Source organism: Artibeus jamaicensis, unplaced genomic scaffold (genome assembly GCF_021234435.1).
Source record: "Artibeus jamaicensis isolate MK-2021 breed Jamaican fruit bat unplaced genomic scaffold, CSHL_Jam_final contig_548, whole genome shotgun sequence".
Taxonomy (NCBI): domain Eukaryota; kingdom Metazoa; phylum Chordata; class Mammalia; order Chiroptera; family Phyllostomidae; genus Artibeus; species Artibeus jamaicensis.
Genome location: NW_026521883.1, coordinates 4907813 through 4931499, shown reverse-complemented (window position 1 = coordinate 4931499; position 23687 = coordinate 4907813). Strand labels below are relative to the sequence as shown.

The 23687-nt window shown below is 34.4% G+C and overlaps 1 protein-coding gene across 2 annotated transcripts in view; it reads right to left on the bottom strand.

The window, feature by feature from the left end:
- Positions 1 to 23687, bottom strand: part of SOS2 (SOS Ras/Rho guanine nucleotide exchange factor 2) — a 98996-nt gene that overhangs the window by 32688 nt on the left and 42621 nt on the right. For both annotated transcript variants that reach the window (XM_037155598.2, XM_053670012.1), the window contains 6 exons: positions 22041 to 22151; positions 17129 to 17227; positions 4611 to 4738; positions 3473 to 4128; positions 3007 to 3088; positions 860 to 982 (listed from right to left, as the gene is read on the bottom strand). In XM_037155598.2, coding sequence (XP_037011493.2) covers positions 860 to 982; positions 3007 to 3088; positions 3473 to 4128; positions 4611 to 4738; positions 17129 to 17227; positions 22041 to 22151 — 1199 coding nt within the window. The remainder of the gene's footprint in view (positions 1 to 859; positions 983 to 3006; positions 3089 to 3472; positions 4129 to 4610; positions 4739 to 17128; positions 17228 to 22040; positions 22152 to 23687) is intronic.

Sequence of the window (23687 nt, the reverse complement as noted above, 5' to 3'; positions counted from 1 at the left end):
TTCAATGGGAAAATTAATAAGCAAGCTGTGGTATATTCATGTAATAATAGAATACCACCTCATCAATAAAATACAACAAATCACTCATATAACCAACAACATACTCAAAAACATGTTTGGTGAAAGAAGTCAGACACAAAAGAGTATATAAGAATCCATCTATATGAAATTCTAAAATAGATAAAATTAATCTATGCAGGAAGACAAATACTGCTTTGGGCAATAAGAATAAAAATTGATTAGAATAGGCATAAGGGGATCTTCTGGGGTGATGATAACATTTTATATCTTGAAAGGAATCTGGATTATAGAGAGTATTTGTTAAAATTCAACCAAAGTACACTGTGTACACAATTTAAAACAAAAGAATAATAAGCCAATATCATTAATTATATGCCAATTAAAGTATTTAAGGAGAAGTGTACTTTGAAATATATTCCCCCAATTAAATTAATGGACCAAGAGAAGAATGATAAATGAATAGACATATGATAAAATCAGTACAGCAAACCAGTAAGCCCAAGATTATTAACTACAATGAGACATGAAGAAAACAGGGTGGGGCTAGTTGCCAGTAGGCAAACTCATATGGAACTTGATAAATTTTACTTAATAGGTACCCTGGTCTGTAAGCATATCATATGCCAGATATCTGATGCAAATAACATATATTTTAATAATTAAAATTCTTCAGGGTATTTAAGAGTAGCTTCACAGGCAAAGAACTTTGGAAGTTTAACCTAACTGCTAGGAGGTTAACAACAATAACCAATACCTGAATTAAGATTTAAGAACTTTTGTGCTAACCATAATATTAAAAATTAAATGGCATACAAACAATATAACATTCAAGCCAAACCTAAGTTGTACTGGCTGGACGTATTCCTTGCGAAATCTTTTAAGATCTGCACTAATTGGTTGTTCGCCTTTTTCTGCTGCCAATTTATCTGCTTCGGTAGGTTCTGGCTCTGGAATTTCAAATCTAAGAAGAAAAGCAAAATGAGAGAGATTTTTCATTGTTTTGACATAAGTGAAAAGAATTTCAAATACTGCAGGAAAAATATTTTAATTAAGCCACCTTCCTTCCTACCATTTATGTGAAAAGTACAATTAGTAATAAACTTCTGTTAAAGTATTACATACTACAAAAAATTGCCCTTCAGCTATATAGTAGTAAGGTTTTATACTCTTAGTTTTATCAAAAGTAAGTTTAATAACTAGCACTTAACACAGAAAAGATCAATGGAAAAGATCCAAGAAAAAAATATTTAAGGAACATAATCTCTTTAAAGAATGTAATAGAAATGGCTAATCTAATAATCTATCCTTAATATTTATTTTTAAATGCAAGTAGACAGATTTTCTGAAATAAATGAATATATATCCAAAGAGAAGGTCCAAACTGAATTGTAAACAATATTTAAAACATACCTAAGTGGATAAAGTAAAAACCAAAGTTAAAAAAAGAGAAAAACAACTTTGCCCAACCACAGAAAATATAGCTAAAATACAAGTCTAAAGTGTGCTTCCCTAATTTTGTACACAGAGATACAACTGAGTAAATCTTCACAGCTCATCATACCAACTCAGTCTGGTAAGCTTTGCTTCACAGAACAACATAATAATAGAGGTCAAGATAAAATTCTGGTATTAAGTTTTAAATATGAATAAAAACTATTTTGGAGTCCAGATACTACATTCTAACTTATAAAGCATTTAAAATGCCACTAATACACTCAGTATAAGAGAAAAAGTCAATCTAAAACTTACTTTTTAAAATTAATCATAATAAAAGATGTTAATTTTTTAGTTCTACAAGTGGTATTTGATGTTTTTATTTATTTATTTATTATTATTTTTAAAGATTTTATTTATTTATCTTTAGAAGGGAATGGAAGGAGAGAGGGAGAGAAACATCAATGTATGGTTGCCTTTTGTGCATCCCCTGCTGGGAACTGGCCTGCAGGGAACCAGCCTGCAACCCAGGCATGTGCCCTGACTGGGAATCGAACAGCAATTGTCTGGTTCACAGGCCCATGCTCAATCCACTGAGCTACACCAGCCAGGGCTGATTATGTTTTTAATAAGAGTACTTATCTTTTAGAAATACTGGAAATATTTACAGATACAATACGTTGTTTAGGATTTACTGCAAAATACAGTTGTCTCTCAGTATCCAAAGTGGATTGGTTCCAGGACTCGAACAGATATCCAAATCCACTGATGCTGGAGTCCCTTAGTTAGCCCTGCATATCCTCAGATATGGACACGGATAAGGAGGACACACACATGGATACAGAAAACCATCCTAATCCTGGGGTTAGGATGCTGAAGTGGTAGGAAACAGATGACATATGAGTTAATAATTACTAAAGTTAAGATGATTGGCCTGGCTGGTGTAGCTCAGTGGATTGAGCACGGGCCTGCGAAGCAGACAATCACGGTTCGATTCCCAGTCAGGGCACATTCCTGGGTTGCAGGCCAGTTCCCTGCAGGCCAATTCCCAGCAGGGGACGCACAAAAAGCAACCGTACATTGATGTTTCTCTCCCTCTCTCCTTCCCTTGCCCTCTAAAAAAGATAAATAAATAAAATCTTTAAAAAAAAAAAAAAGATGATTGATAAATGGAGTTATATCCTCCTATTTACTCTTGTATATATTTTGAAATATTCTATAATAAAAAGTTTGTTTTAAAAGTAAAAAAGTCTGTTCTAAGGAAGCATTGTTTTACTATACAGAAAAAAATTTCATTAAGATACATAGAAAAGACCCTTTCTAAAACTGGGTCTTTCTGATTACCACCATAAATATTGCTAAGCACTGTAATAAACATGGATTTCAGTTTAAGCACACTGTTTAAAGTGAATGAAAATACTGCTAATGTAATGCCAAATAAATTATGCTCAAAAACTACTTCAGTACATACTAGGTACCAAGTACTTCACAAGATACAAAACTTAACTTTTTACAAAATGTTAATATAAGTAAAATAAAATTTTTTCTTACCGTTCAATCAATAAGCTTAGCAGTTCCTGTGGTTTACAAAATGAACGATATGTAGTAAGAAAAGTACGAACAAAGTTGGGATCTGCAAAGGTAGAGCATAAAATAGGATGCATGTTCAGTTTATTCAGCATATTTTCGAGGCCTTACTTCCATTTCATTTTTATTCTGGTTTCTCCCACTGTGGCTCTTCCTGCCAATATCAGTATTTCTTGACAAATGAGGGTTATTTCAAATTCAAGATTTATGAACATAAATTTTGAATGAATATTTTTGAATATTTAATTGTTCATGAAGTTAACATTATATTTTAGACATGTTTAATTAGTTATTTACTGCTTTTGATTCTGCAGTATTCTTTCATATTTTAGAGGCAATCATTTTTCCCAGGCCTTAGATGTTTCTGAATATTCATGAAAGCTTTTAGCTCCTCGGCCCTAGATAATCACTTGTAATGAGTTTCACATACCTGCATACATATGATATGTCAATCTTTCAATTAACTTCACTACTGTTCCTCCTTTAATAATGGGGATTCCACTTCTACTTTGCAAGTTATCTTCAAAAACAATGTTTTCCTCAGAGTCTTTTACCACAAAACGATACACTTCAGGACTTGGTAATCTCAGTGGTTGCTCGTTTTCTTCTTTCAATAATACCGAATCTAGCATTCGATCTAGAGTACTACGATAGTGAAGAGAAATAAGTGCTGCCATCCAATTATTTTTCTCTTCTGCAGACTTAGCAGCAAATATTATGCTGTTTTCATCTTTGGATATCAATTCAAATGCATGTTTGTACTCACAACTATCTTCTTTATCACATATTTGTGTTTTTCTCATGATGAATTTTTCTTTTAATCTGTATTCTGCACTACTATAACCTGGAAGGCGTGACTGGCTGTGATTAGGTTTGCAGCTAATCATTAAGCCATCGAAGAGGAAAATATGCCGTTCATGTTTAGCACCAATTCTTGTCAATGGACCTTCCATAATAAATTCATTACAACACTGTCCAATATCTTTGCCTTCCCATCCATCTATGTTTTTCTGAATTTCATTCATTTTTTTAATAGCCAAGTGCTTGCTTCTTAACTGACGGTTATAAAAAGGGCAAACAGGATCCCTAAAAAAGAAATACCAAGACAAATTTAGCTTATTCAATAGCTAAGCAACTTTAATTTCTTTAAGTGTAAACTATCTTAAATCAAGTAACAAAAATATTAAATGATCAAATTCTAGATTTTGTATGCAGCATTTACTTTCTTTGACTAACTTTGCCACCACATCCCTCATTAGTGTGAAAGAGAAGTACTAGAGGCTCTGTATTTCATTCCTGTTGCCATAACAATTAAATGGCAAATAATCCTATTCCTTATAGAAGTTACACAAAATTATTAAATGTCTTTTTAAAATTTTACTACATATATCTTATCGATATTACAATGCCAATTTTAAAAGACTACAAGACCAAAATAAAAATGTAAAACAGAAGTATAACTTGCAAGAATGCAACTATCACTAGAAATAATATTTCTTGAGAAAACCAGGCATCAGATGTAAGTGAAGTATGCAGAGGCATTCATATTTTCAACAGTTTAGAATTACCCAGGTCGGCGTCGAGGTGAATACTGCTTGTAAATTCGGTCCATACTACCTTGAAGATTCATGAGAGCAGTAATTGCTTGATTTAAACATTCTCTGTCCTCTTGTTCTTCACTACATGCTTTCAATTGCTAGGAAAACCAAAAAGAAAAATTAAACCTGCACTGTTCAATTCTTTACCTTTCTCATAATTAGAGGAAGTAGCAATATAATAACTCTAAATGAATCTTAAATATACTTAATAAAAAGAACTATAATTGTATGTAATTATGTATACCTCCTGATCCCTCGAACCAACCCTCCTTCTATAATACAGATAAAGAGTCCTTTAACCATAGTAGTCAGGAAAAAAAGAAGCAACTGTAATAACCATCTGGACATTTTCCAGATATATGAAAAACATGTAAAATATGAAACTTAAAAGTGACTTTTATTTGTTAATAACTATGAATAGAGAAAATAAGATAAACACAGTAATTATTTCATATTCTTTTTTAAATCCTCATACAAGGACATGCTTATTGATTTTAGAGAGAGGGGAAGGAAAGGAGAGAGAGAGGGAGAGAACTATCAACCAGTTGCCTCTTAAAAGCACCCTGACTGGGATCAAACCCACAACCTATGCATGTGTCCTGACCAGGAATCGAACCTGCAACCTTTTGGTTTCTGCGACAACTCTCCAACCAAGTGAGCCACACTGGTCAGGGTTATTTCATATTCTTTAATAATTAAATTCTTAGGTTTTAGAGATTTCCAAAAGCTTGAGTATCTTTGTTATACAACAATCAATTACTAACTTTAGCACTTCAATCCTTTGTAAACTTTTTTGAAAACAGCATCTTACAAAAACTTCAAGTGATATTTTTTAAACATAAAATTCAACCATTTTAGTAAATATCAAGAAACCATGAAAATTAATATTCTACCTTATGAACCCTTATAAATAAGATCTATAAACTGCATTATTAATCTTCACAACTCTGGTTTTATTTTATTTATCTAAAAATTTCTCCTGTATCTCACCCTCAAAATGGAAGAAAATTTACCTTATAATAAATAATTCAGCCCAGACTAGTGTAGCTCAGTGGACTGAGCATTGGCCTAGGAACCGAAAGGCCGCTTGTTTGATTCCCAGTCAGAAAACATGCCTGGTTTGCAGGCCAGGTCCCCAGTTGGGAGCTTGCAAGAGGCAACCAGTAGATGTTCTTCTCCCTCTCTTTCTCCCTCCCTCCCCTCTCTCTAAAGATAAATAAATAATTTTTAAAAAAATATAATTCAGCTTGAATGAATTAAATTTGTTTGACCTAAGAATTCAAAGTGGAGCATTATATAGATATAGAAAGTATATGGATACAAACACACATTTATACAGATCCCAGGAAAATTATAGTCACTTCTTTTAGAAAATTAAAAAAAAAATTTAAGTCTATTTTAAAGATCTTAAATTACCTTACTAGCAACTTCGTGACAAATTTTACTTCCACTCCAAGAGCAACCTGAAAACCATTCATAAATGAGTCCCCTTCCTTAGCAAGGAACTGAATTGAGTACTAGGTGCACTGCCTCTCATTTCTATGACTTAGAAATTATTCTCTACATGGAGGACAGAGTCAGTTGGTATTCTTCAAGATACTTGCAACAGTATTTCTATCAAAAGACTTGCAATATAAATGAGTGACTATCATTAAAAGTAAAACCTTAATATCTAGATTAAGAAACAAAAATTGAGAAGATGAAGGAAAAAGAGACAAAATACAAAATGTCACAGGAAATTTTAAAAAGGATCAGCACTTGATCATTCTAATTTCTAAAGGTAAAAATTACAATCAAATCATTTATGCTGTTATAAAGATTTCTTACAGAAAAAGAGCCTCTCGACTCCACTCTAAAATAATTCCTTAGTAAATAAGGGTACTGATAATATAAAATTATGGGTTTTTTATTCTCACTGCTTTTGTTGATTCAAACTTCCAAATTATCACTAATAATGACATCCTACCAAAATGAGAACTGCTTTTCAATTCAGGTGTGTGAGGATACTAAATTTCTACTGTCTACTTGGTCTTCAGGCTACTCAAAATCTTCCACATAAATGACTATGTCATTTCTAAATATCCATGGACTCATTATAGGCCATCAAAGGGAAATAAAACTTCTAGCTACTTAAAGCACAGGATTTTCTGGTGATACAAGTATAAAATGATGGCTCTATTTGGTACAACCTTATTCCAATAATTTGCTAAATAATTCTTGAATTTTCTGCAGTGAGATTTAATAACCATCACATTAATGAATATCCAAGCATATCCCTACAAACATTTGAGTTTATTCTAAACATCTTACACTGACATAGGAATTACCATTGAAATGCCTCCTCCTGATGAAGCTCTTCTCCTCCCTCCCCCAACTTAAATTTCTTTTGAAATAATATATAATTTATAGAAAAGCTGTAAAAATAAACACCCTGTCACCAATTTTTAACGTACACCACATATACTTCATCATTCCATGTGTAAGTGAATGTGTACCATCCCCCCCCCCCCCAACTATCTGAGAGTAGTTTGTGATACAATTCTTTCAGGTTCTTTGCTCAGGAAGAGTAGCCATTGCTGAATGGTTCTGAGATTGTTTTTTGGAATATGAGAAAAACTCAAATGTATCAGCAATTACTCTCAATAGCGTTATTCCCTTTTACTCCTTTAGTATTTCAGAACAAAGATGTTAAAATATACTGATCAACTTCTGGAAATTTAACATCAGTAAAGTTCTATTATCTAATTTACAGCACATGCCCAATTTTGTGCTGTAAAATGTCCCAACCCTGTACTTTAGGCTAATTTTCCCCATTATAGCACCCAGTTAGTGCTGCACTTAGCTGTCGTATTTCTATTGTCTCTTTTTTAAAAACAATTTTAATTTATTTATCTTTAGAAGGGAAGGGAAGGAGAGAAGGAGAGAAATATCAATGTATGGTTGCTTCTGGTGCATCCCCTGCTGAGCACTGGCCACTGCTGGGAACTGGCCTGCAACCCAGGCATGTGCCCTGATGGGGAATCGAACTGCGATTTTTTGGTTTGCAGGCCTGTGCTCAATCCACTGAGCTTCACCAGCCAGGGCTTCTATTGTCTCTTTTAATCTGCAACAGTTCCTTGGTATTTGTCCTTCATGGCTCTCCAAATAAATAAAACACACATACCTAAATAAACCTCTATATATCCAACATTCATATTAACTTTTTCTAACTTCCCTAGATGGAGTTAGTTACTACTGTCCCAGGGATCCCACATGAAATAATATATGTACTACTTACAGTATATCAGGCACTTATATTATAATTATTTGTTTGATATTCATGTCTTTACCAAACCATGAACTCCTTCAATATGGAGATGTATATATTTTACCCATTTTTTGTATAGTACCTGCATTGGCAGGTACCCAAAAAGGTAATTAGAATGAATGACTATTGTATAAATATTGATAATTTTAAGTGTTTTGACAAATAACAATCATGAATATTTACTGAGCTCTTATTCTATGCATGCTCTTTAATGCCTTAGTTTATTTAATCTTTGTTATACCTCCATAAGAAGGTACTATTATTATACATGTTACAGATAAAAAAGCTTGAGGCACAGAGAGGTTAAGTAATTCACCCAAGATGAGTAGGAGAGCCTGTATTCAAACTCGGGAACACACAACAGGGTCCAAGTTTTCTGCCAGGACTACACTGTCTCTCTACAATAACATCAGACAATTCATGCAAATAACAATTATGGCCTATGCCTAAGCCTGGTGACCAGGGGTTGAAGGGGAATCCTCTTGTGTCAAAAACAAACTGGAAAATGATATAGTTTAAGAAATAATCACTAATAATTAAGTGTGCTTTGGAAAAGAGGTCAAAGAGAATAAATACCCTTGCAATATACTCTTAATCCATAAGCAATTAAGTGGCAGTGAATTTTCATTTGTGTATAATATTTTATGAACTTGACTGAATAAACTCCTCATTTAACTGATAATCATTATTCTCCTTAGCTGTGTATAAGTGCAACCTGTCCAAGATTTTGCACTTCATGTAAGTTTTCTTAACTCTATTAAGACTTCGCTTAAACACTTACCATGCTTCTCTTGAATTCCTATGAAGTGCTGTATCTACTATAGATATCTGTGTGACTGAAGCAAGGGAAATTTTAATAAATTAAAATTGTTGTCTCTAATTCATTATACCGGTAGTTAGTTCATCACAAATGTGAAATAATATATGTGATCAATCCTTTTTTTGGTAACAATAAATTTCTCTCTATAGTCATAAAAATAGAATTTTAGTAATTTGGTGGGAAAGTCAACTCATTAAAACTTACTACTCCTGGCTAGTGTAGCTCAGTGGATTGAGCGCAGGCCTGTGAACCAGAGTATTGTAGTTTGATTCCCAGTCAGGGCACATGCCAGGGTTGCAGGCCAGTTCCCAGCAGGGGACCTATGAGAGGCAACCATACATTGATATTTCTCTCCCTCTCTCCTACCCTTCCCCTCTAAAGATAAATAAATAAAATCTTTAAAAAAAAAACCCAAAACTTACTACTTTTCTTGCCCTACTTGGTTGGCTCAGTTGGTTGGAGTGTTGTCCCATACACCAAACAATTCTGGGTTTGATTCCCGTCAGGGAACATAGATAGGTTGAGGGTTTGATTCTGATAGGGGCTCATTAGGGGGGCAACCAACCGATGCTTCTCCCTCACATCACTGTTTCTTTCTCTCTCTCTCCCTTAATCTCTCTCTTTAAAAAAATCAATGGATATAACCTTGGGTGAGAATTAAAATAAAAACAGCATTATCTTTCTTCAGATGTCCTTGAGTAATGTGTCAGTACTGAAAGAGTAAATATTATGCTGTAAGATACTCTTCATGACCTTTTCAAGAGTAAGAGAATTTCTTTTAACAGACTACCTCAAGATGCTGATGTTATGAACACACTCACATATACAGGAACACAGAGATGGTGACAAAGCAAATATTACCTGTTAACAACTAGTAGATCTAGGTGAAGAGAGCTCATAATACTACTTTTATAAATTTTTCTATGTTTTTAGTAAATGGTAAGAAAGTATTACCTAAAAATGCAATTATCTCATATCTGAAATACTAGTTTATCTTTCCCAATGAACCTATTAAAGTTATTAATACTAGGTCTTCCTGTTAAGCTTTAAGCTAAAGTAAGATTAAGTTCTTTTGAGAGGGGAATTTTTATTCTTTCCACTATTAAATTTCCAAGGAATGACAAGAGATTTAAAGAGCAAAAGAATGTTGTCTTTGAATGAATCAATTCTGAAGTGACAGAGTAGATTATGTTCTTAATAACAAAAGGATAAACATAAATTTTTTCTTAGAATATAAGAAGGATATTATAAAGTTAGCTATAAATAATAAAAGTTTTTTCTTTTTTCCTCTAACATAAAAATTGAAATATATGTTTAAAAAACCCTAAAATTTCTTTGAGAAAAAATAGAAAATGAAAATACTTCATAGTTAACTCCAAGGGGATTAAATTAGAAAAGAACAAAAAAAATCTTATCTATAAAATAAACTTTAAGGTATTGCTACAAATAAGAATAATCCAACAATGTACTCTAAAATAATTTCAGGCAAACTATATATGATGTCCTATCATTTTTCATTATATAGTCATTTTTCTATTTATCATAAATTCTGATTCTGGGAAGTAAAACTTGAATAATATTTAAATAATATGTCCACACATAAATTTCCCTTGGTATGTGATTGAAGCAGATATTTAAATTAAAAAGTGCTCCAGGATTGTGTTAACTATTACCAAGGGAATGTGAAAGTCTTAAGTCACACTGGTCCAGCCTTTTTTCTTATGGTTTTCATCCCAAAGGGAGTGTAACATGAAATAAAATTTATTTTGGATGAGTACTTGATCCCGAACACTATCACAAAAAGGCAGTCTACAGAATAGGACAAAATCCTTGCAAATGATAAATGTAATAAGGTATTAATATCCAGAATACATAAAGAACTCCTATAATACAACAATAAAAACAAACAACCGAAATTAAAAATGGGAAAAGGACTTGAACAGACATTTCTCCAAAGAAGATATGCAAATACCCAATAAGCACATGAGAAGATATCATCACTAACAATTAGGGAAATGAAAGTCAAAACTATAATGAGATACCACCTCACACCAATTAGGATGGCTACTACCAGAAAAAAAAAATACAGAAAATAGCAAGTGTTGGCAGGGATGCAGAGAAATTGGCACCCTGTACATTGTTAGTGGGGATGTAGAACAGTATAGTGCTATGAAATGCAGTACAGTTTCCCCCTAAATGATTAAATATACAATTATCAGATGATCCAGCAATTGCACTTCTGGGTATATGTCCAAAAGAATTGAAAGCAAAGTCTCAAGGAAATATTTGTGTACACATATTCCCAGTAGCATTATTTACAATAGTCAAAAAGTAGAAGCAACCCAAGTGTAAGACAATATTGGCTGCATAATAATATACTTAGCACTACTGAACTGCATACTTAAAATGATTAAGATGTTAAATTTCATGTTTTGTATTTTTACCACAATTAAAAATAAATTAATAAAATTCTTTATAAAACCAAATAGTAAGTATCACTATCAGAACAGATTAAAAAATAAAAAATCATTTTTTGTTGCCCACATGATAATCCACTTAGCTTGTGTCTAGAATTAGTCCGTGTTTTTCAAACTGCCTGTTATTATCTATTAGTACATCACAATAATTTTTAAAAAGAAATGGAAGAGACTATATCAGAGTACACTGCATGAAATTTTGTTTTGTGTGTGTGTGTATGTATGTACAGTCATAATGTTACATGTATTTCTTACTATGGATCATTTCCACTGTATAACATACAGGGTGATTCCCACAGGACAATAAGTACTCTTAATGTCAACAAATGGGCCATTTTCTAAAATATCTAAGCCCTCTGGATCCTACTAATTAAGTCACATGCTTACCAAGAACCAGCAATATGGGTTCCCAAATGTTTATGGCAGTTGTGCTTACGTTCTAATAATGTAATTTAATTATACATCCTATAAGTCAAAGCAATGTAAGTATAAAAATGATACATATGCAGAAACAACTGAATAATTTTAAAAGCAAGCCTCTCTAAAAAGGTATAGGAATAACAAATGTAAAAGATTTGAAACAATAATAAAAGCCTAGGTTTCTGCTCTAAGATTGCTTTATAAGCACCATAAGTTCCTGTATCATCTAACGGAAAAGGAAAATAGAAATCCGAGAAAATAATTTTTGTGACTTAAGTCACAAAGATTCGTATTCAAAGAAAAGATTTTACCCTAAGTCAACAGATTAGCATATAAATACATATAAATTTTCATTTGTAGGGGTTTGTGTGTGTTTTTATTAAGATAAAATATGAGTCAATTTTATGATTCTTTGCTTTATTTCAATTAACTGACTAACTACTAGTCCCAATCACAATGGCTCAGACTACTTGGAGTCCAAATGATTAACTGGTGATAAAAGTAGCTATGGCCTCAGGAGGAGTCAGGCCATCATAGTTGGTAACTTGATTTTAGATGTAGACCTTGGGGAGTTCATTATACTCACCTAAGGATATGTTTTTATTCACTTTAGAGAGCAAGGAATGAGGGGCATGGAGGGGGAGAGAGAGAGAGAGAGAGAGAGAGAGAGAGAGAGAGAGAGAAACACTGATGTGAGAGAGAAACATCCATCAGTTGCCCCGACCGGGAATTGAACCCACAACCTTTTGGTGTAACCCTCCAACCAAGCCTCCTGGCCAAGGCAAAAGCACATGGCTTTTAAGAACTAAACATCTGGATGGGTAGAAATAAAAACTTCAATTATAGAATCAAACCAGGATTTTTAAATGTTGGAAAATACTGGCAACTATAACACTATAGATAGGACATCCAATTAAACATGAACATTACCTAAGAATTTTTAGGAACCCAAATATACATCTGAAGCTGCCAATGTATTATTCATAGGAAGCCTGCAATCCTTCTTCTTAGTTCTTTATGGATCCACTAGTCTCCACGGGAATATACACAATCAAGTAGCTTATCTATTTGTGCACAAAAGCTAGTGAGCTCCAATACCACACATTATGGGTTCTAAGATGTCATTAAAAAGAATTCTTCAGGTAGGCATTCATTAGAAATCATCAAATAAATACCTTGCCTAGGATGCCTACAACATAGAGAGTTATTCTGGCTTTTATTTTAATATTATTACTAGTGAGTTACAGAAAGTCTGAACAGATGTTCTGAGCCAGCAACCTGCTATACTCAAGGAGAGGTACAAAATGCTCAAGCAAAAAGATGCCTTACTTATAAAAGAGCAATAAAATAGTTGGAGAAGAAAATTTTACTGAGCAAAATATGTTGAATATGTACTATTGAAAAGGAAAATAATCTGAAAGGAGGCAAAAATCCTTAGATGTTAGCTGGAATCAGTGAAGATCAGTAGCTATGATGTAGAGAAATGGGAATGGAGAGTGCTCAGAAAATCTTCATCTCTTCATATACCTATCTGGGATCTTAAATATCAAGGGAACGCGTATATGAAACCTCAAGTGGAAAAAGAAACACTAGAACTCTGATGCCCATCCGAAGGCAACAGATTCTCTTTTATAACTAGGTAGTATTATTTTACAACTTCGAATAATGAATAATAAAGGGAAATCACCCATTGCTCATTAGTGATACTATAACCCTCAGAATAAATATGGAATATACTCAGGTTTAATTAATGTACAACAAGAACAAACAGAAAAGTGGAGTGCAAAGAAAAACCACATAAAATACTTAAAATGGCAAAAGAAATAACTACACAAAAGATTATCCAAAAGGCCAATGAACATATTATATCCAAGTTCATTAATAATGAAGGAAATACAGATTAAAACCATGACATATGATTACAAATACACCAGATGACAGAAATTCAAAAAAATGAAAATATGCATAAAGAGACATGCATGCATTCTGGCCGGAATGTAAACTGTACAATACACTTTGGAAACTGCTTGGCATTATCTATTAAATCAGAGAAGATGCATACTCTGTGACCAAACAAGTCTATCCCTGAGTATATACTCTGGAGAAATAAAATGCATGCACATGTGTACCAAGCGATTTTTCAAGAATGTCCATAGCAAGTGTCATCAGTAATAGCAAAACACTGTTCAGCAACCAGAAATGAATAAACAATTGATGGTTTACTTAAACTGAAAGAAAATTAAACTAGAACATACAATAACATCAATAAATCTTATACATATAACTTTGAGAGAAGATATAAGATGGAAAATAATATATTAAATTTGATATAATTTATATAAATTTCAGCAGCAGGCCATATATATGTTTATATATACACACATACACATTTATATACATAGCTACATACATACACACTTATATACATATATGTTTTAGTGATATGCATAGGTGATTAAACTGGAAACGAAAGCAAGGAATAAAGTGCCATTAAAGTCAGGATAGTGGTTTACCTCTGATGTGTTTATATGTTATATTTATTTATTATATAACACATTCATATTTGTATTACCTTTTTTAACTACAAATTATTGTTTATCCTATTACAGTTGTCCCAATTTTTCCCTCTTTGCTTCCCTCCATCCAGCCCCCAACTCCATCAGGTAATCCTCACACCACTGTCCTTGTTCACAGATTCTGCATATTCTTTGACTACTCTATTCCCTACACTGTACAATCCAACCTGATAGCTATTCTGTAATTACCTATTTGTACTTCTTAATCACCACACTCCTTCACCCATCACCCCAGGCCCCTTCCCATCCAGCAACCATCAAAACTTTCTCTCTATGATTCTGTTTCTGTTCTGCTAGCTTATTTTGTTTTTTAGATTCAATTGTTGAAAGACATATATTTATTGCCATTTTATTGTTCATATTTTTTATCGTCTTCTGAAAGAAGGCCATTTAAAATCTCCTGTCATACTGGTTTGCTGATGATGAACTCCTTTAACTTTTTCTTATCTGGGAAGCTGTTTATCTGTCCTTTAATTCTAAATGATAGCTTTGCAAAATAGAGTAATCTTGGTCATAGCTCTTGTTTTCAATACTTTGAATATTTCTTGCCAGACTTTTCTTTCCTGTAACATTTGAGAAATCAGCTGACAGTCTTATGGGAATTCCCTTGTAGGCAACTAACTGCTTCTCTTTTGCTGCTTTTAAAGATTCTCTCTTTATTTTTAACCTTTGGTACTTTATGATTGTGTCTTGATGTGGACCTCTTTGTATCCATCTTGTTTGGGATTCTTTGTGCTTCCTGGACTTGTATGTGTTATTTCCTTCATCAAATCAGGGAAGTTTTCTTTCACTATTTTTTCAAATAGATTTCCAATTTCTTGCTATTTCTCTTCTTCTGTCACCCCTACAATGTGAATGTTGGTATACCTGAAGTTGTCCCAGAAGTTCCTTCCACTATCCTCATTTTTTTTTATTCCTTTTTCCCCCCTTGCTGTTCTGCTTAGGATTGCTTATCTCCATTGTGTTTAGTTATTTTTCTGGAGTTTTGTTTTGTTCTCTCATTTAGGTCATGTTTCTTTATCTCACTTTGGCAGCCTCCCTGTGTTTGTTTTTATGTATTTGGTAGAGCTACTGTGTCTCCCAGGCTTGATAGAGTGGCTTAATGCAGTAGGTATAGTAGGTGTCCTTGAAGGGTCCAGTGGCATAGCCTCCTTTATTACCTCAGCTGGGTACTTAAGGTGTGTCCACTGTGTGAGCTATGTACATACTTCTCTTGTAGTTAAACCTTGATTGCTATTGTCATGTCAAAGGTCAGCCTGTGTTCTGTCTGGGGTCACACAGCATTAGCTACTAGTGCTGGGCTTAGAGGTGTTCGTGAGAGGCCAAGCTGTGAACCAAAGCCATCTGCTGCTCATACCAGGCCTGGGGCCGCTTAGGAAGAGAGATGGGGCTTGCTGAAGCCAAATGCTGCTTGCTTCAGAGAAATTAGGAAAATCTGAAGCATAGGCCAAGACATTCCATTCATATGGAAGAGCCACTGGAAACAGCTTGGGTAGGCCTGAAAGCTGGGTGAGGTAGGGCCTCAGGGAATCACCAGGGTGGGGCAAACAGTGTGAGCCAGGTTGACAGAGTCTCAGATATGGCACCCACCTGCTGTCTCTATTGGGAGTGGGGTTGGAAAAGAAACAATGACCTCTTCTAGCATGTCTGTCTGGAATAAAGCTTACTCTCAGCTCTTGCCCGGATGCCTGACAATTCATTTCCTCCTATATGTCTCTGATGCCTTTCAATCTGCAGTCCCCATGCTGGAACTCAGAGGGAGTGAGTTTGAGTAAGTCTGTGCTTGGGCTCTTTAAGAGGATCTGCCCAGGAATCCAGCAATTCTGTCTTCCACAGCCTCAATGCCTTCTGTTTTTTGCAGCCATAAGTTATGGGACTTATCTTCCTGGCACTTGAACCCTGAGCTGGGAGGCCTGGTTGGGGCTGGGACTCCTCACTGCTAGATAACCCTCCTGATTTTTATCCACCTCATGTGGGTATGGGACCAGCTTGTTCCATGTCTCCACCCCTCCTACCAGTCTCTATGTGGTTTCTTCTTTAATTCTGTAGTTGTAGGACTCCATTCAGCTCAACTTCTGGTGCTTCTGAATGATGGTTGTTCTACAGTTTACTTGTAATTTTGTTGTGGTTGGGTGAGGTTGTGAGCCATGTTTACCTATGCCGCCATCTTGACCGGAAGTGATATTACGTTTTATTACATACTTTTATTATCATCATAAAGTTTATACTGTTTATTACAGCCTTAACAAATTCGATACATTTTTATGTTCACTGATCTCTGAAAAGAGTTCAAGTTTTACCATATTTTTTTAATGTTGTTTGAGCCCCAGCTAATAAAGGAAGAATACTACTCTGCATGGAAAATATATGTCAATTTTAAAAGTGTTTTCCTTAATAAGGCAAGATGGAAATTTAGAAAAATGTTATTTATAAAACTTATTACTTACTTAAAATAAAAGTTAAACCACTATTCCTGTGTGCCTCCAAAAATTAATTTTAGAAAGTAAATTTTTAAATAATGTTAATACTTTGAGGTTCTATATTATAAAATGGCAGTTAAAGATAGAGTTTCCTGTTTCTATATGCCATTTGGAAATAATATGAAGATAAGTAACAAATACAAGCTTTTTTCCACAGTCTGTGGAAAGAAGGTAGACATTTAAGATACTTTTTCTTTTTTGGTATTTTTTTTTAATTTAGTTATTTTTCAAGTACAGTTTTCTGTCTATTTCTCCCATCCCAGCCGACCCCGCCCTGTGCTCCCCACCTCCCTCCCATTTAAGATACTTTATAAATAAAAAGTATTTTAAAATAATATGATCACATCAAAAACTCTATCTTAAGCCTCATAAATACAATGCTTTTAGTTTGGAAAGCTTTCATCTTACCTTTAACAATTCAAAATAGTGCCAACAGTGGTACACTGGCACCAGCATAAGGCGTGGAAGGACATAACGAACTGCCTCTCTAAAACCATCAGCAATGGACTGCAAAGCAAAATGGTATAATATTATATCTCTGATATCAAGGATATATAACAGCAGTGTTGAAAAGAAATAGTTTTCAAAAATAGCAGAGACTTATTAAAAGTATAATGGCAAACATGTTCTATATTAAAATCAAAGTGCTGTCAATCAAGTTTTTTTTTTCTTTTTACTCTTTAAAGTGATTAAATACATACATTTCTACATCTCATATGGCAAAAATAACTTTCTCAATAGTCAGCTATTCTTCAAAGATTTTAAGTTCCACATACTCTACAGGAGTTTTGAAAAGCTATGAACTTTCTCACACATTTTTATGTCACCATTTCAAAAGTGGGAGAAGCCACTGGGCAAGATAGAGCTAGGCCATGGGAATAGAACCTGGCAATTGCTCGTGCACTGAGCCATACCCCTTGGGGACAGACGTTGGATGTTTGAGCACTGAGGGCATGCTGTGCAGTCAGTCAATGCCTTCACAAACTTCCTGGAGCCATGGCAACAACACTGTATTCTAAGCATGAGGCTGCATTACTCAGGTAATCAAGCATGTGCTTTGCAGATGTTCCACCCCTGTTGCAGAGGTCCTGCTCTGGGCTGGTGCTCTGTCCCTTCCACTGTGGTCACATTCAGTGCTGCCTGAGAGACCATGCTGAATTTCTAGGGTTATCTGTTCTTCTGGTGGGCCCCAAGTATGGATAACTCACTACATGTGGGGACTGGAGCACGCAAGGCACAGAATTGAGAAAGCTGACCACCAAGATGATGGCAGGGAGAGGTTCTTATACTGAGCATGTGCAAGGCTAGCAAGATAATTGGGTAGAGGAAAAAGCCCTCCTATTCCCTCTGGTACTAGATTGCGGTGGGACTAGGGGGAGGCAGGCACATGCACAACAGAAGTCAAGATGGTGGCAGGGAGAGATGCTAGATCAAAGAACCTGTTAGTCTAGCCTTGGAAATGAAGGGACTGGTTGGGAGGCAGACCCCTCCAAAGTTCACAAAAGTTTGGGAAGTTGATTTGTCATTTCAAGAAACACCTAGTCCATCCCACAAACAAAGCTTATATAAATCCAGGGAAACAAAGAAACTCTCTCTTGCTTCCTGTTCATGGCTTAGAACCTGCACTTGGATGGTACACTGGCCTGTCCCCTCCTCTGATCTGTTAAAGCATTTGTTGGTGTATTCATGAGCTCTCTGGCCTAGGAGCACAAGACCTCATGGCCCTAGTAGCTGCATGGTGATGACCATGCTGGCTCCACATGCAGCTGCCAAGGAGGGAACCTGAAGACAGACAGCAGCTGGGGACAAGTTAAACTCCCTGGATGACTGCTTAGCTGTCACCTTGGGTTCCAAAGGATGGTACTTTAAAATAGAGCAGGAACTCTGGGCACTGGCTTTTGTTTTGATCTTGCTGAGGGTGGCTAGGTTTTATGTGGGTTTTGTGGAGGAGATGATTTTCAAGACTTAAGTCCCCATTCTCCCAGATGGCTCAGCATCTGAATAAAAACCCTTCCTTTCTCACCAGCCCAATGGGTGCTCTAGAGCTTTCCCTTTGTGACAGGAGGCAGCTGAACCCCCTTTTGTGTTCAGTAAGAGGATGTTACATGTATATTGCAGATATACTTTAAACATATTTCACCAATGATTATATAAGTTTCAGATTTAGTTAATTTATGAAAAATGTCTGCATATAACTTAATTGACAATACAAGTTAGTGTTTGTGCTGTTACAACCATCTCGTTTAATTCTTAGTTACATATGACAAGCCATTTCAACTTCCAAGAGTTTTTAACACAAGATTTCTCTTGGAACTCTTTGCTTTGCACTGCTTTGCACTCAAAGAACTTGTGATATTGTGATTTATAAGATATTTGGTTTTTATGTACAGTTCCAGGCTCAAAGCTCCTCAAAACCCTAGGAATTTTCTAACTTTAGAGAGTGGGGGAAAAAAAGGTGCCTTTGTCATGTTAAAGGTGACTTTTAGACCAAGGTGCTGGTTGCCAGGAGAACTAACCCTGTGATAAGAGGTTTGGAAATTTCAGCTCCACCACCTGGCCTGACCTTAGGGGAGGGATAGGGCATGGAGATTTACATTCAATATCCGGTGGCCAGTGACTTAGCCCATGTAAAACACCTAATGAAGCCCTCAGAAAAACCCAGGAGAACTAACTGGTCTTTCTGGAAAGCTTCCACATTGGGGAACCAAAACACGTCCATGTGCCACCATGCCGAGGCCCCAAGTCCCATGAAAACAAGTTCTTTTGCTCAGGACCTCAACCTATGTATCTGTTCATCTGGCTGCTGACTCATACCCCTAAATACCCCTTTCCTTTAATATCCTTTTATAATAAACCAGTAATCTAGTAAGTAAAATGTTTCTCTGAGTTTTGTGAGCCACTTTAGAATATTGAATCCAAGGAAGAAGTCACTGGAATCTCCAATATAGCCAGTTGGTCAGATAAGGTAAGATCCTGGGTTTGCTGCCAGCATCTCAAGTGTGTGTGTGTTGTGCATGTATACAGGGGTGAGGAAGTGGGGAGCTGGAGGGCACAGTATTGTAGGAGTGAACCCTAAACCTGTGGAATCTGACCCTATCTCCAGTAAATCATGTCAGAACTGAGCTGAATTCTTGTTGGTGTCTGAGATTTATTTGTTGGTGGAAGTGAAGCACCCCTCTACATTGGAATTGGGTTTAGGAACCCCATTTAGAACTGTATTTTAGGGGCAATACCTTTTTTTCTGACTGGTGCTGTGAAACTTTTTATACCTAGAATCAGTGCATAATGGGAAATTCAATATGGTGATAGGTAATGTGTAAGAGAAATCGGAAAAGAGAATTAAACATAAGGTGGCAGGAAGACTAGAAGCTGATTCCCTTAAAATTATCTGTGCCCTTCTAGCACCTCAGAGACCTTTGTGAATAGCCAGGGTTACACATATCCCAGTTCTGAAAACTAACAGTTTGTAAAATAAATGATTTACTAAAATTTATGAGGAATTTAAAAGTTACTCATGTTGACTTTAAATGTCATTAAGGTTGATTTATTTAAACTGGTACTTCTCTTCAGTTAGATATAAACAACAGCAATATATAACATGAAGAAAGAATATGATATGCTGTTTTTACAACATATCCTCACAGGTAAACACTCCCATAATTCTCACATATTATTAACTGAAATTAAATTGTAATTTGTTCAATATACTTGACAACTATTAATTGGGCTAAAGTCCATATTCTTAAGGTATGCTATACAACTTCTAAAGAATTTTTATTATTTTTAAATGAAGTATTACTTCAGCTTTTTAAAGTTAATATAGTACAAGTAAGTTTGGCCTGAAAAGGGTTTTATCTAACTTTCAACTTCACTGATTATCTGGGGCAATAGCTTAAATAATTGGGCCCTAGACATTGAAATCCCACAAAACAAGAAATGTGAGTGCTTTTAATGAGTATGCAAAGATCTTACAGGCAAACTGTCCTATTTAACAAACTTTTACTTTATGGTTTATATTTCTATATAAGATTAATATAAAAATTATTCCTTCGTTGAAGTAAATTTTGAGAATTAGATGTACTTTTTATTCCAAGTTGACAAGTTTTTGATAAAAGTAGAAGATAACAATGGGAATTCACAGTGAAAAAGGCAGGGAAAAGAAGGCAAGTTCAGTTTCAAACATTTATGTGTTTGAAGTGCCTATGGGATATCTTAAGTGAATTAGGGCAGCTAGTTATATGAAAAGTGTACACACACATCCACTGCTTAAGAGTTAAGGCTAAAAATGCAAATATGAAGTCACCAGCACACAGGTAGTAGCTAAAGCAAAGGGTATGAATAAAGTCATTCTAAGAGAGCATTAGAGGGACAGGAAATCAGGGGATGAGCGTAGAAGGAGACTGAGGAGACAGAGAAGAAATGAGAGAAGATGGAAATTAGGAGAAAGTATCGTGGGAGCCAAAATAACAAGAAAGGGACTAACAAATACTATAGACATAAATATGAAATCAAAATATTCACTGGATTTGGTGGTTAAGTTCATTGTCTAGACAGTTTTTAGTGTTATATCCTGATTAAGACCCAAATGATAGCAGTTTAATGAAGAACAGTAAAAAGTGACATGAAGACAATTGGCTACAAATAAGAAAAAAAAAACCAAAAAGAAAATAACAAGATTTACTGCTAGTTTTAGGATGATAAATATGTGAGCATACAGTATTCATGTGCTAAGGAGAGGCGCCTGTCTAGATTCAAGAAATTCTACAGCAATAAGTAGTCAAGAGTCATCAATACCAAAATAACCTTATTTAGTGTTGAAAAAGTAAAGAACATAAATTTTATTTGTCTCTTTCCATTATTTTTATTTTATCTAACTGCATTAATGAACTAATTAACTTGTACACTTCCCATTAATATATTTATCTCCTTTAAATTACAGGCCTGATAGAGAAATCACTATGGGTATACATGGGGATATTCTCTACTCTTGATCGCTTCAGTTCTATCCTGTTGAAAATAAGAACCTGAAATAGCTCTCCATATTCATCGCTATATCCCAGATCTAGAATTTGCCAGATTTCTCTGGTCAATCAGTACTTGTAATGGCATTCTATAAAAGATTTCTACATTAAGGACAGATTAGTTTTTTCAATCTAAAGAGGCTTAGAATTAACAGATTCTGAAAGACTGGTGAAATTTTTCCTCAGTTGCTTTGCAAAAGAAATCTAGAATCACAAGTATCTGAGAGAAAAAAATAGTAAACGAATTCTTTAGTTGCTTTATTTTTTAAAAAAAACAACAACATTCAATTTAAGTTTACCTGAAAGTATTGAGCCACTGCAGGTCTGGCCATCAACTTACTGAAATGTTCATTAAATTTTGGTGAAAGAATGTCCTGTGATAATGTTTCATAAGGATCAAATGCTTGCTCCTATTTTTTAAAAAGAAAATATGTTGAATTTAAAAGATCATCTTTTCTACTTATATGGCACAGATTATCTAAAAACAAAATTTTATTCAAGTCCTCACTAGATTTCAGAACTCTGTGCCACCTACTTTGCAGGAACAAATAATAACTATGACTGTAACTGGAAAATATTTTAAAATGTAAGTAATGACCTTGAGCTATTGATCACAAGAAAGACACTACTGATCTCAAAATAGGTCACTGACTTTGTTTAATTATTAAAATGCTTATGCACATTTATCTCCAATAAGTGAAAAGTGTGTTCATTAGTAAAAGAAGGCTGGGATTTGAACTTTCAACCTAGGTTGAAGTAAGTTTACTCATTTATTTAGGATACTTTCAAATGAAGGAAGAAAAAACACTTTTGCTATGATACTGCTCTTTTGGATAAAAATTAGAAAAAGAAAGCAAAAACTGATGTAAAGTAACAGAACAGAAACTGTATATATTTGGTCCAATTTTTAATTTAATTTCCTATTATTTGATAATAATATCTGCAATGTTTAGTTAGAACAAAGAGGTTTGTTTAATTTTTGTATTTAAAAAATACATTATGTTTTCCTGAAATAACAAGTATTGGCAAGAATGTGGAGAAACTGCAATCCTCATCCACTGCATATGGTAATGTAAAATGGTATTGCTCTTGTGGAAAATATTTTTGGTAGTTTCTCAAACAGTGAAACAAAGAATTACCATATGACCCAGCAATTCCACTCAGAAGTATATACCCCAAAGAACTGAAAACAGAAACTCAAACAGATACTTGTGTGCCAATGTTCTGTGCACCATTATTCACAGTAGTGGAAAGGTAGATTCAAGTGTCCACCAAATAACTGGGTAAACAAAACATAATATATATATATATATATATATATATATATATATATATATATATACACACACACACATACACACAATGGAATATTACTCAGCCATATAAAGAGATGAAGTTCTGATACATGCTATGACATGGATGAACCTCAAAAACTTTATGCTAAATTTAATAAGCAGACACAGAAGAACAAATACTATGTGATTCTAATTACATCAAATATCTACAGCAAAATGAGCAAATTCATAGAAGATAGAAAGTAGATTAGAGGTTACTCATGATTGATGGGAGGGAAGAATAAGGAATTGTTTAATGAGTAGAATTTCTGTTGAGAGTTGTGAAAAAGTTTTGGAAATAGTGGTATACTTAAAATGGGTTACAATGGCAAAGTTTGTTTTATATATTTTACTGTAACAAAAAACAAAATAAAAATTAGAAAATACATTGTTTTTGACCATGATAGCTTCAAGAGTCAAGTTATCATAATAAAAAAACCTTCTAATAAGAACCAAAGCTGAATATTTGGGTTAGACATTAGTAACTGATTATTCCCATACTATCAGTTTCATTGTCTAGACTACAGATATAACAAATGTAAGTTGTATTTTCAGAAAAATATAACCAGAGGTTATAACATTAGGAAATTTGTATGAACTCTAAAGAGAGAC